At 46.3% G+C, this 14,533-nt stretch overlaps 1 protein-coding gene across 1 annotated transcript in view; it reads left to right on the forward strand.

The window, feature by feature from the left end:
- The first annotated feature begins 5,178 nt into the window (after positions 1-5,178).
- The window catches only part of LOC144388306 (POU class 2 homeobox associating factor 1), an 11,072-nt gene continuing 1,717 nt past the window's right edge, over positions 5,179-14,533 (forward strand). The window contains exons 1-5 of the mRNA XM_078088818.1: positions 5,179-10,378; positions 11,107-11,326; positions 12,823-12,862; positions 12,932-13,158; positions 13,268-14,533. The exon at positions 13,268-14,533 is cut by the window's right edge and continues 1,717 nt beyond it. Of these exons, the coding sequence (XP_077944944.1) occupies positions 10,273-10,378; positions 11,107-11,326; positions 12,823-12,862; positions 12,932-13,158; positions 13,268-13,607 (933 nt within the window). The 5' untranslated portion in view covers positions 5,179-10,272 and the 3' untranslated portion in view covers positions 13,608-14,533. The remainder of the gene's footprint in view (positions 10,379-11,106; positions 11,327-12,822; positions 12,863-12,931; positions 13,159-13,267) is intronic.

Below are 14,533 nucleotides of genomic sequence, written 5' to 3' on the forward strand. Positions count from 1 at the left end.
ACCAACATTACCCTTTCCTAACGTATTTGTGCTCTCCCTCCCCACAGGCTTGTGTGGGTGGTGGTTCTATCTGATGGCTCCACTAGGAGCACAATGTCTGCTCACATTTTTTGCAAAACCATACACAGGAATCAGGAAACATTTATCGCCAAAATATGTCAAACATACAAGGAATTTGTCTTGGCGGTTGGTGCGTGACAGTAGACAGTGTAACAATAGACAACAAGACAGCAGTGCACAATAAAGTAAAATGAAATGCTAATGCAATGGGTTAGTAGAATAAGGCTATGGGTTAGTGTAACACAAAAGAATAAAGTTAGATAAAAATAAAAAATATTTTAAAAGTTTAAAAATATTAAGCATAAAGTGCACTAACGAACAAGTAACAAAGTGACGAGTGATAAATGACAGTAAAGTGGCATGTGCAGTATGAAGGGAGTGACTGGTGGAATGTTGTAGTCAGTGGGGGACCGGCTCTGTTGATGAGCCCGACTGCCGACGGGAAGAAACTGTTGGTGTGGCGGGACGTCGTAGTCCTGATGGACCTCAGCCTCCTGCAGATGGAAGGGGCACAAACAGTTTATGTCCGGGGTGGGAGGGGTCGGCCACCATCTTTTTAGCTGCTTCAGTGATTTGTAAAACACTAAAGACACTTGTATATATTATAGACACCACACAAGTTGAATTCCGGACTTAGTCAACATGGAGAATCACAACAAGAAACAGTACAAAAAATAGTAAAAAAATCTGAATCTAAAAACAGGCCAGGCAATTTTATTTGCATTGCGCTTTTCATACACAAGGGAGACTCAAAGTGCTTCACATCATAACATTTCATACAATAAAGTATTTCATACAAATAAACGTGTCAGAGTTGGGGCAAGTCTTAAATCTTCAGAAAGTTCATTCCAGCTGTTTGTTGCGTAGTAACTAAATGATGCTTTCCCATGATTTGTATTTACTCTGGGAATCACTAACAGATTGGTGTCAGAAGATCTTAGTGATCTTGAAGGCTTATGTAGTGAAAGCATATCAGTGATATACTTTGGCCCTAAACCATGTAGTGATTTATATGTGAGCAGTAGGATTTTGAAATGAATTCTCTGACATACTGGGAGCCAATGTAAGGATTTAAGAATTGGTGTAATTGCTCACATTTTTTGGTCTTTGTTAGAACTCTAGCAGCAGCGTTCTGAACAAGCTGGAGCTGCCTGACAGTTTTTTTGGAAGACCTGCAAGGAGACCATTACAATAGTGTAGCCTACTAGTCATGAAGACACGTACAAGTGTTTCTAAGTCTTGAGCTGACATGAGCCCTCTAAGTCGTGCTACATTTTTGAGGTGCTAGTAGGCCGATTGTGTTACTGATTTGATGTGACTCTCCAAGTGTAAATCTGAATCCAGAATAACCCCCAGATTTCTGGCTTTATTTGATGTTTTCAGGGACAGAGAGTGAAGGTGTTGGGTTACTTTAAACCTTTCTCTTTTAGCACCAAATACAATGATCTCAGTTTTGTCTTCATTTAGTTGTAGGAAATTTTAACACATGCAGTCTTTGATTTGCTCAATGCACTGGCACAGAAGATCTATGGGGCGATAGTCGTTTGGTGATAGCGCTACATAGATTTGGGTGTCATCGGCGTAGCAATGGTGGTCAATTTCATTTCTTTGCATGATTTGTCCTAGTGGGAGCATGTAGATGTTGAATAAAGTCGGCCCTAAGATCGAACCTTGGGGAACTCCACACGTTACGTCGGTTGTTTCTGATACGAAGTCACCAATGGAAACAAAATAGTTCCTGTCTTGTAGATATGACCTGAACCAGCTTAAGACTGTGCCTGAGAGCCCCACCCAGCTTTCCTACCTGTCCAAAAGTATTGAGTGGTCGACAGTATCAAATGCAGCACTGAGGTCTAATAGCATTAATATTGAAGTTTTGCCAGAGTCTGTGTTAAGACGGATGTCATTTACAACTTTAATAAGGGCCGTCTCGGTGCTATGAAGAGGTCGAAATCCTGACTGGAAATTGTCGTGGCAGCCAGTTGAAGCCAGGAAGTGATTAAGTTGTTGTAGGACAACTTTCTCAATTATTTTACTTATGAAAGGCAGATTTGAAATTAGTCTGTAGTTGTTGATAATAGAGGCATCCAGGCTCCGCTTTTTTAGGAGAGGTTTAATAACTGCAGTTTTGATAGCTTTTGGGAAATGGCCTGTCTGAATAGAGTTATTAACTATTTGCAATACGTCTGTTGCTAGGCAGCCAAAAACATTCTTAAAGAAGTTGGTACTCATTGCATTTCTGTGTGGAATGGAGTTCAGGTGGTATTTGTGTCGGGCGGTTGGTCAGTCTGTCAACAGTTTCAAATAGGGTTTTTGCCTTTAGTGTTGTTGTTAATGATGTTGGAGAAGAACGTTTCCCTAGCAAGTTTAAGTCTAAATTGTAGGCCCGGAGGCGCTCTTTATAGATGTCATGGTGAATATGAAGTTTTGTTTTCCGCCAGAAATAAACGTTGTCTCTTCATGTAGCTCGATCTGGCCTCCTCCTCCTCCTCCTCCTCCTCCTCACCCTTCTGTCCATTTCGGTTGAGGACAGGTGAACTCACCTGCTGCATCTCATGGTGCTTAAACCGGATTGGTGTGTCTACAGTTAAGCACTCTTGGGTTTGTCAGGAAGACAACAGTGCACAAGTAATAAAAATAAAATATAATGCTATGGGTTACTTTAAAATAAAATAATATAAATTCAAGTTAAAAAATATTTAAAAAGGAAAGAATGAACTGCACCAGTCAACAGGAAGTGACAAAAGTGACGAGTGAAAATGACGTGTGCAGTGAGGAGGAAAGTGACGTGTGCAGTGACGAGTGAAAGTGACTTGTGCAGTGAGGAGGAAAGTGACGTGTGCACTGAGGAGGAAAGTGACGTGTGCAGTGAGGAGGAAAGTGACCGGTGGGATGTCAGAGTCAGTCAGCGGGGGGTCCGGGCCCGACTGCCGACGGGAAGGAACTGTTTGTGTGGCGGGGGGTCTTGGTCCTGATGGACCTCTGCCTCCTGCCAGATGGAAACGAAGCGCACCGAAGCACCGTGGCGCCATCTTGAGAAAAAGTGTGCACCTGCAGGTCGTGTTTAACCCATTGGCTCATGGGTTTGGTCATTTGATTATCAGTGCTTTGGAATTGCAAGGAAGTGACATCTTGATGTACTTCTGTGTGTGATGTCCAGACGTGTGTGCACTATGCCTAAGAAATAAAATACCTGACAAAACATTTAAGTTGCTTCATTATTACACAGGTCAGTTTAGCTTTACCAAAACGAGAAAATACAGCAATAAGTAAGCAAAATAAGCAATAACACACATCACAATAGCACAGTAAACACCACAGTACCAGTAATACTTATTCCACTATCCATAAGTCACAAGAACATTTTTTAATTTTTACACCGGGAGTTTTAACTAACGTTAGCTCATCAGCTACGTGCTAACGCCATGTATAGTGTTAGCTAGCTAGTTAGCCACGTGCTAACGCCATGTATAGTGTTAGCTAGCTAGTCAGCTACGTGCTAACGCCGTGTATAGTGTTAGCTAGCTAGTTAGCCACGTGCTAACGCCATGTATAGTGTTAGCTAGCTAGTTAGCTACGATGCTAACGCCGTGTATAGTGTTAGCTAGCTAGTTAGCCACGTGCTAACGCCGTATATAGTTTTAGCTAGGTAGTTAGCTACGCGCTAAGGCCGTATATACGCTTTTCAGAATGTAAACGTCGACTGGAACACTGGTATTTTGCCGCCATCTGCTCCCACCTCACTCGCCTCCCTCCCTAACGGCGAGCCCCCTCCCCCCAGCGCCAACCCTAGCCGAACGATTAATTGCCCACAAAAGCAAACACTTTCTCTGGGGGGCTAAAATTTTCGCCCAGTCATCTTTAAAAATCGGAATGACTTACCTTAACGTTACCAAAATGCCGTGGGTGTGATATTTTTCACAACGTCTTCTGCAGTGGAAGATTGAGGTGGAAATAAGTTTCCGCCAGAACTTTTAAAGAATGCGCATGCGCGAATCACTCAATCTAATAAAAATGCTTTGATTAAAATAAAAAAAATCAGTTTGGTGCCTTGCTGTCAGTTTACATTGTAGTAAAGTAAAAAATTCGATTAAACCCTAACCCATAAATAAAAAAGTTTAGTTTAATAGAGCAAAGTATTTTTTTTTATTCATTGGAATGAAAAAACACATATTAAATGAACAACAGCTTTGTTACGCTTTTTTCAGTGTGTGTATTGTTTTGCATTAGTGGTGCAAATCTGGGCCGAGTTTCGCTCCTCGAGTGCACGGTTTGGATAATTGTGTGATTTTAAGCTACATTCAAACGTGAAAAAACTGTAAGAGCTGTTGAAGGATTTGAACACTTTGGCCCTTTGGCTCCACCTCGTGCTTCGGCATCTCCTCACGGGCGCGCGGATCCGCACAGACGCGCAGTGCCGAGCGCAAACCACCTGGTGGCGGAAGAGCACAAGAATGAAACTGCATGACGTCCAAGTATTCCATCACACTTTTCTCTGGTGCAAAACCACTCACCCAGTTTGCAAAACTAAAAGCACAAACACTGCTTTGCAGTCAGTTTGTAATTAAACACTTTGCAAAACTGTCGGTGCAATCCACTGCCTGTCAACACACTACTAGCAGAACTACACACACACGTGTGGCTGTTGTTTACACTATTTGCCCAACTGTCTGGCACACTGTCACGTGTGAAAACTGCTTTAGATAATAAGTTCACTTTGCCATCAGCCAGAGCACCATGAATAAGCCACCGGTGAGCATGCAGAGTAGAATGGGGGGAGCAGGAAGAGGAGGCCGAAGGACGAGGAGGCGAGAGGACGCCATATAACGCTGCACACATCATTACATCCTTACATGACGAGCTCACTAATGTTCAGAGACCAGAGCAGCGCACGTCCACCATCATATGGAACAACTGGCTTACAGATCACTCTCCACTGTACTCAACCCTCCTGCTTTGCATTCTTGAACCCACCCAGTGCACAGAAAATATGCAATTACTTTAAAAAAAAGAGCCACAGTGTGTGTGCGTGTGTGTGTGTGTGTGTGTGCGTGTGTGGTTCATTGAGTCCAGGTTCACTTTGGTTCCTTCTGCAGAAACCATACAAGCCCTCACTTGTGAGCAGGTCACGTTCATTAAACGGGTTTCTGCGTGAATGCTTTCACTGCGGCTCTCGGCAACGTGTTGGACTTTAGTGCTCCTCTGCTTGACGCGCGTGTGTGTGTCTGTGTGTTTCACTTAGTGGACTTATACCTGCATTGCGTTACCACTGGACCCCTCAGCGTAGAAAGGCCCAAGGTAACGGTTGCCCTCCCCACCCTGTTCAATGCGTTTCATCTGTTGGGACTGTCTGTCTGTGACAGGGTGCTGCGCTGATGTTTGACTGAGATAAAGGCAGAAAGCACCTGGCACCGTCGCCTCGAGCTGCTCAGGAATAAAAAGGGAATTCCCACCACTTCCCGACGGCTGCTGCCGCACTCGTCTTCAGGACATCATCGAGAAGGCAAAGAATTAACGGTTTTATTTTGTATTAATTCAATATGACCGAACTGTTACGTCACCATTCCTGTATGTTTTGTGTTTTTATTTTTAGGTGTTACACCGTGGAAGAGGAAGTATTCTGATCTTTGAAAATAATTAAATGTACTCCATTACAAATAAAACTCAGCAGAATACATTTGTAAAAGACTTTGCAGAATTTGCAGAAACATCAACTGAAATAGCAGCCATCATATTCATGCCGGTTTATGGACTGTAGATAAAAAGCGCCATTTCTCATAGATTCTAAGGGAGCAGAGGCGTCGCCCCCTGCTGGTCACTACAGAGAATGCAGCTTTAAGACATGAAATCTCCCTCTGACATGATGCAAAGTAGAAGCTTTAAAGCTGAGGTAGGTCATTATATTAAGGTTATTTATTGTTTCATTGTGTACTGGTTTGTGTCTTTAGCGCAGATCATTTAAAAATACAGCAAACTCATAGTTTCTCAACATGACCAATTTAAACTTTAAGGATCACGAAAAGGAAATAAGTTCAACCGCAAAGAGCCCGAAGAACTTGACCTGCTGAAGGAAATAGATGAATCACTTTGGGGGATTTTTTCTAGATCTGTTTCCTCTCTTTTATCCTGCTTAAAAAATGGAAAGTTTGTAATGATTGAAAGGATCTTCAACCCCTCCGCAAAAAAGCAGCGTTCATATTTGAATAAATGAGGTAAACATTAACCTGAACAATGAACCCGAGGGAACTTCCCCAGGGAGCCTCGTGATGGACTTCTGCTCGTTGGCGTCAACTCACAAACTCGCTCCTGTGAGGGAAGGAGAGCGCAATGACGGAGCGCATGCTGCCCGGCCCTCGCCCGCCCTCGCCCGCCCTCGCCCGCCCTCGCTCGCCCTCGCTCGCTGTTTGCCGTTTATTGAGCGGGGCAGCTGTGTAAGCACGCTGCACAGCTTCTTTTTCTTCTCTTTAAAAAGTGATTTTCTTCAGGCCGTCCGAGCTGTGAAAGCTGGGTCCTCTGCACAGCACACGTCTCCCTACTGACACGCAACAAACACGCCTGTGTGTGCTCTGTGTGTGTGTGTGAGACAAGGGGAGAGAGAGAGAGTGTCAGTAAGTGAAAGGTGAAATTGAAGCTGTAACCCCCCCGGAGAAGATTTATTTGCTCTGCAGGTCAAGGCCTGTTTTTTGGGCCCTTTAAGGCTCGGCGTGTACACACAGGTCAAGATGGAGGAGCGGCGCAGCCTGGCAAGCACGCACACACACACACACACACACACACACACACACACACACACACACACACACACTCACACACACACACAACCTTCCTGCCACAATCCTTCCCCTTTCAGCCCAACCAACCCCCTACCATCCCCTCTGTACCGGACTATCTGCTACTGCTACGACGACATTCCTTCATTCACTGCAGCGTTTGGCCTTAATGGCAGATTTGCATAACACACACACACACACACACACACACACACACACACTTGTCGGACGGGGAGCTTGAAGCAGGAGCCAGGAAGAAGAAACACTCAACACATAAGTGGAGGTCGTGACCTCTGGGTCACAGCTGCAGACCCGTTGGTTTCAGTCGTGTTTCGAGTCACCTGAGGTCGTCGGTCCAATATTCATTCTCTTTTTGCTCCGTTTCTGGTCTCCATCAGCTCCTATAAGGTGGTGAGACTGATGTGAAACACTAAAGTTCTATATTTAATGAAAATAAAAAAGTTTCACTATGATTGTCCAGTTTCTCTTTACAAATCTCTCTCTTAATGTCACGTTTGAATCAGTCAGACTTTTGATAAATTGAACCTCAAGTTGAGACCACTGCTTGAAGCTATGGTTTTATTTCGACTGCCATTATCAAAATTCTTGGTTTAATTGCCGCTTTTGCATGGAGCCGTAAACCCCCCAGGCCCCAACAGCAGTGGAGGTCTATAAAAACAAAGGCAGCTTGTCTATAGGTTTAAGGTTTATGGTGCCTTGTCGAATGGTAACCTGTTGCCAAGCTGATTATGAAACAAACTGCTTCAGGGAAAATTCCAGGTGCTGAGTTATATCATCAGTCAGCGCTTTCCTGAAGTAATTTTATAACTGTATTGATTGTACAATTGTGTTAACCCCAATCTCTGAATACGTGCGTAACGAAATAGATAGTTTGCCCTTTTTTTCATGAACTAGAATCAAACGCAGGTGCAGATTAAAGCATGTTCTGAGGTGAAAACTGTATGTTAGTGCATGTTAGCGTGCCTGTTAGCATGTTAGTGTAACCCCCCTCCAGCTATCACTTTAGAGAAAGATGTCTGTTAGCGTATGTCAGTGTATGTTATCGTATGTTAGTGCAAGTTAATGTGTCTGTTAGCGTATGTCAGTGTATGTTAGTGTGTCTGTTAGCGTATGTCAGTGTATGTTAGTGTGTCTGTTAGCGTATGTCAGTGTATGTTAGCATGTCTGTTAGCGTATGTCAGTGTATGTTAGCGTGTCTGTTAGCGTATGTCAGTGTATTTTAGTGTGCATGTTCGCGTATGTCAGTGTATGTTAGTGTGTCTGTTAGCGTATGTCAGTGTATGTTAGCGTGTCTGTTAGCGTATGTCAGTGTATGTTAGCGTGTCTGTTAGCGTATGTCAGTGTATTTTAGTGTGCATGTTCGCGTATGTCAGTGTATGTTAGTGTGTCTGTTAGCGTATGTCAGTGTATGTTAGCGTATGTCAGTGTATGTTAGCGTGTCTGTTAGCGTATGTCAGTGTATTTTAGTGTGCATGTTCGCGTATGTCAGTGTATGTTAGTGTGTCTGTTAGCGTATGTCAGTGTATGTTAGCGTGTCTGTTAGCGTATGTCAGTGTATGTTAGCGTGTCTGTTAGCGTATGTCAGTGTATTTTAGTGTGCATGTTCGCGTATGTCAGTGTATGTTAGTGTGTCTGTTAGCGTATGTCAGTGTATGTTAGCGTGTCTGTTAGCGTATGTCAGTGTATTTTAGTGTGCATGTTCGCGTATGTCAGTGTATGTTAGTGTGTCTGTTAGCGTATGTCAGTGTATGTTAGCGTGTCTGTTAGCGTATGTCAGTGTATGTTAGCGTGTCTGTTAGCGTATGTCAGTGTATTTTAGTGTGCATGTTCGCGTATGTCAGTGTATGTTAGTGTGTCTGTTAGCGCATGTTGGTCCATTTTTGCGTGTTTATATGGTATGTTAGTACATTTTAGCTCTGCCAGCACCGTTGGCTTCTAACCCCCCAGCTGAGCCGTCAGCCGTTGAGAGACAAAAGCTGCTCTGGCTTAAGCGCCTTTAATAAAAACAAAGAATGTGCTTCTTTGTAGTGACCACCAGGGGGCGACTCCTCTGCTCCCATAGAGGTCTATGAGAAAATTAATAAATCTCTTGATTTACTCCCCCAGTCTGTTCAGACTCAGCTAGAAACGCCGGCTCAGACTTTGCCACGTTGCAAGCCAGAGATTCCTCTGAATTAACAGTTAAACTCCGTTAAAACTGACTCAGCTTTGTCACTCTGCTGAAAACAGAAAGCGCTGCTTTTTTTACTCATGAGAATAATGTAATGCGTGTTGTGTCTACCGGGATCCAGCTCTTCATCGCTTTTGTCTTTAGTTCAGGTAGACGATGATGGATCCTCGGGCATTTGTAGTTGGCTTAAGACAGATAGGAATCCAGTGGCTGTCTGGGTTAGCAAAGCGTCTGATGGAAGCAGCAGCCCGAAGGGAAAGAAGTGGTGAAAGTGGTGATGCTATCGGTGCTCACAGCCTGCGGCCCACAGGTTGAACTGACAAAGAGGCTCCCAGTGACAGACAACCGCTTCTGTCGAGGCAGACAGATGTCTCCACATCTCCACAGTCTTTGCCTTTTTTCTTATTGAAACGTACTCTCGGAGCTCAGTTATCCGTCCCAATGAGCAACTGAGGAGCACTTGCTGCAGCAGATCCAGACCACACTCATTCGAACGGCGCTGATGTCCGAGGGAATTCCTCCCCACGAGCCGTCCCCTCTCTTTGCAGCGGTGTTACCAACACGTTTCTTTTAGGACTCATTCCACTAGATCTCTTTTGATCTAGACTTAAATGCATAGTTTTCCCGAAGAAGCAGTTGTTTGCTTTCTCATTGTCATCGATATCACTGTTTTAAGAAAACAAATGACCCCACCAAGCAAGCGGGAACGTGAAGCGAGGCGGTTGCGTCGTCTGCATTTCCGCGGGTGGTTTCTGAACGTTGCTGCTCAGTGGACCCTGAAGAACATGCAGGTGTTTCCCTGCCCGAACCAACGAAGAGCAGTTTCGGCCTCACGCTCAAATCTAGTCTGCTGGTTTCGGCGCTCTGCTCACGGCGCTGATTTGATGATGTTCTCCTTCTGTTTGAGCAAAGACGCAGAGCAAAGAAAAGTCAGTAGCTCAGAAAGAGGTGAAAACACAACTGAGTTTCTCGAAATGCAGCATGAAGCGCTCCAGGTTTCCTTCGTCCGGCGTTCATAGCTAAATCTACAAAAAATGATTAATCACCCATATACCCTGTATGAGACATACCTTTTTCGATTTGTTTGTAATATCAATTATGTAGCAAATTAATAGATTTTATAAGCGTCATCAAATGTTCTTGTTCATGGATCTCGTGTGTCACAAAGTCACGTCGTCAACTTCTTCTCAGAACAACTTTTTGTGTAACTTTGCATGACGTGTGGTGAGCGAGCTGTGAAATCCCAGGGGGATGTCGGGCCTCTATAAACCCGTCAGTCAGTCAACCCGCCACTTTGATTTTCTGCAGTTTAAACCATCCGATATAATCCAGAAAGGCAGAATGCACTGGGAGAAAGGTGAGTAGAACTTAATTGTTACGGAAACCCGTCGTATTTTACTTTTATTCAAAACAAATTGATTTTAAATGATAATCTAAAAAATGCTTTTCTTTGTTTTTAATTGTTCAAAAACGGGTTCAACTTAAGTAAAGTAATACATAATATATTGTAGTAAAATACAATCCAGTACGACACTCAGCCGTTGTAGAGTTTAAATGCTTCGTCTACTAAAAGTCCTTTTTATAAAACTTTAGATTTTTTTTTTCTACTTGTTGGTTTTTCCAATAATCGTAATTAATGGTCAAAATGTATTTGACTGTCGCCAATCAGAAATGTAAAGCTGAACAAACGGATGATTGTGAGTGTTTACAACCGAAGGAAAGAGGAAGGCCCGCCTGGATGGCGGGTGTTGCTATTGGATCTTGATATGCAAAAAGGCAGCGGGTCCGTGTCGACCACTGCACAGCTGTGCAGCTTCCTCTTTCTGTCTCCGGTTGGGTCCTCATGCATGCGCTGATTGTTAGTCTGCGTGTGTGTGTGTGTGCGTGTGTGTGTGTGTGTGAGACACCTGTTACGGTTATTTAGAGCTGCAGGAAATTTGTGCCATTTTATTTCTGTTTTTTTTCTGTCTTACTTTCTGAATGTTGGTTACAGAATTTAGTTTCCTTTAAAGGTTTTCTATTGACATTCAGAGCATCGATATCGTTGATAACTGATTAACGAGTATTGAACCCCCCCCCCTGTAGCACCACCACCAGGCCAGGCTCGGTCCAGACCGTACCAAGGTGTCCGGGTCCGGGACCCGGTCAAAGAGCTGCTGAGGAGGAAGAGAAGCCTGGAGCCGGCGCCGCCCCCCCAGGTGAGGACAACCCGACGCTGCGAAGCACCAAACATCACGGGGTCACGCGTTCACGCGGAGTCCATTTCATTCCTCGCTACTCAGTCACATGCTGGTGCATTTTGCTGAGCCCTCGGGCCTTTTCCAAAGAACCCCCCCCCCCCGCCTCGGCAAATATTGAAGCAGCATTGTTCCCGGTAACTTTATCACAGCCTTCAGTCACCGAACAAACAAACACGGGATTTACTGTACGGGGCGAAGGGATCAGAACCCATGAAACACGAAGAAACGAACGCATTAATCTGAGGAACAAAACCACAAAGATTAGGTCTTTTCCAGCTGGAACGTCGTTATGACGGCAGGGGGGGGGGCCGTGGGATTCAGGGGCCTGTACCTGTACCTGGGCGTGGAGAGAGGGGGGGGGTTGTCTTTTATCCAGGTGTTTTTCCATGACAGTTGCAGCCATCCCCTGCAGGGCTGCAGGGCTGGGAACACCGCCCTATGCAAAACCACACACACACACACACACACACACACACACACACACGCACGCCCACACACACACACACACACACACACACACACACACACACACACATTACCCCCCCCACACACACAGGCCTCATACCTAAATGTACGACCGTCCCAATAATGAACCCGTGTTGTTGATCACCGTCGTTCTGCGAGTTTTAAGGAATAGTTCTTTCCACCCTGTTGAGGAATGTGTGTATGCTAAGCTAACAAATGAGTTCTCAGCACACCAAGACGCACACACGCATGAACACGCCACGTTTGCACACGCTGGAACTATGTCCAACAGCGTAGCATTTACTTAGTGGGGCTTCTGCTGGTTGCCGAGTAACCACAGGAACGCAGCTCGGTGACTCTGAGAAGAGGTGAAGTTACGACGAGGAACGTTCAGGTGGAGTTCGTCTCCCACGTTGTTTGTGTCGCCCCCTGTGGACCGACGTGTCTCCTGCAGCAGCTGGCTCTCACAGTCTGACCCTCTCAGTCCAGGTCCTCCTGGAGGGGGGGCGGGAGGAAAAAGTGACCTCTAGGGCAAGACTGGTTAAGCCCGCCCCCCAGAGGCCCTGCTGGGGCAGATAACAACACCTTCAAAGTGCAAATGTTAACTTGTCCGTTGAGGTTTTTTTTTGACAGTTTCAACTTCGACCCCCCCCCCCCCTAATTAACCCCCCCTCTCTCTCTCTCTCGGAACACGCCCGTTGTGCCTCCAGGCGTGATTATTGCATCTACTCACCCAATCTGTTCAATATGAATTTGGTAGCATTGCAACCCAGTGACAGTGAGACGACGAGAACAAGAAGCACACTGGACATTATTGATGTACTGATGATGTCATATGAACATTAAGGAGGTTCTGGGTCTCACCTGTAATCACAGGTGTGTAAATAACAACATTAGCAGCAAACAGGATGCAAGAATCAGTTCCTGCAGGAAGGAAAAGGAAGTACGCGCACCCGTAACATCTGTGCAATAATAACGCTCTCTGTGATTCTTTAGTCACGTCTAAATTATAATGAAAGAACTTCTGCTTTTCTTGTGTTGTTGTTTTTGTGGAAGGAAAACGCATTGATCAACTCCTCTGTTTCTCCTTCTGAAGGACGCGGTCCCGCGTGACGCCGCGTCGTGGTACGCGCGAGGTAACGCGCCGCTCTCCTCTTTGGTTCTTTTTTGTTCTTTTTCTAACTGACCTCTGCTCCGTCGCTCAGGCGCGCTCGCCCCCGGGGCGGCGGGTGACGGGGGTCCGCAGCAGGGCCCCGGGTGGAGGGCCCCGCCATGGAGCCCCTCGGAGTACGGCTCGGTTCAAGCGCCGCCGCCGCCTGCGGGCGCGTACCCGCCGCTCCCCGGGCACAGCCGCCGACGTGTACGTGCAGACGCTGTGCCCGAGCTACGCCATGCTGACCTACACGCACGCGCCGCTGCTCGCCAACTTCGGGTGAGGAGGAGGACACACACACACACACACACACACACCCACGTTCGGCCGTGGGCGTTTTTGTCTCCCTTTGGGTCCAACGTGAAGCTGTCTTCTCGCTCTTGTTTCAGACCGTACCTGTGGCGCCGGCACCAGGCTCCGCCCCCCAGATGGAGCTCCCGGACTCGGGCTTACCTACCTGCCCTGGCCCAGCCCGTCACCACCACATCCGCCACGCCGAGCCAGGTGGCCCGACCGGGTCTCCTCTGGTCCACGTGCCCCTTTCCATGTCCCTGACCACGGTGATCCCTCAGCTGGAGGAGGTGCACCACATGGACCCGGACCTGGAGCAGCATGCGGGGGCGGAGGCGCCGAGCCTCCTGGACAAGCTCCTGGAGGATCAAGAGGGCGATGGGGAAGAGGAGGACAAGGACTCGTACGGCCACTCGCTCTTCCTCCCTCCCAACTAGAGCCGTTAAAACAACTACAACTTTCATGTTTGCTTTTTGCAGCAGATTCTGTTACTGTTAAAACAACCCAAATGGGACAGTTGTAGCATCTCAACACGTGTTGTCTGGCGCTGTGAGTGCCCCCCCCCCGGGGGCCTGGAGGGGTCTTCAGGGAGGAACGTTGTCATTACAGCCGGCACTCAACACGTGTTGCTGCAGAGCTGCTTCTGATGGTTTGGGACCAGAGGAGACTTGTGTGAGCAAGTTGAACCGCAAGGACCAACGATTAGTGAGTCACCGTTCGCCTGAACCATCGCAGAGTCCTGAGTCCTCTAAAGTATTAAATAGTAAGAAAAACTGTCTGGAAAGTACAGATTCAAGTCTTTTAAACTGACTTCTGGCCAAATGATGAAGAAAAACACTCCGGATTGATTCGAAGGAAACCGCAGTGACGTGTGAAACACAGACCAGTAGAAGTAATGAAGAAGAACTCGCAACATGCAAGACGTAAAACCCAAACTAACCGCCATGATGCCGTTTTAAAACTAGAAAAGAAAAGATTCTTTAACTTTTAAAAGTTATTTTTGTTCACATGCAAAGTGGTTTAACATTTGCATGTTTTAAATATACATTAAAATAGTGTCTTACTCTGAGGATTTTGCCCTAGAACTGGTGCTGGTTCTTGGCCGAGGTTCAGCCCCCCCCCCCCCCCCCCCCCCCCCCCTCCCCCCTCCCTGAGCTGAGTTTCTGAGCTCATCGTTCTGTCCTCGGCTAACACTTCGCTGGTGTAAGCGTTGACTGTCTGTCATCGTCTGCCCCCCCCCCCCCCCCCCCCCCCCCTGGATTCTCTTCAGATGATTTATCCGCTGACTCACTGGGGTCTCAAAGTCCACCAGAGACCGGGCGGTTAACGTTCACGCTCGGGCGGTTCGGGTATTAAAAAGGAC

This window comes from Gasterosteus aculeatus, chromosome 1 (assembly GCF_964276395.1).
Source record: "Gasterosteus aculeatus chromosome 1, fGasAcu3.hap1.1, whole genome shotgun sequence".
NCBI lineage: Eukaryota > Metazoa > Chordata > Actinopteri > Perciformes > Gasterosteidae > Gasterosteus > Gasterosteus aculeatus.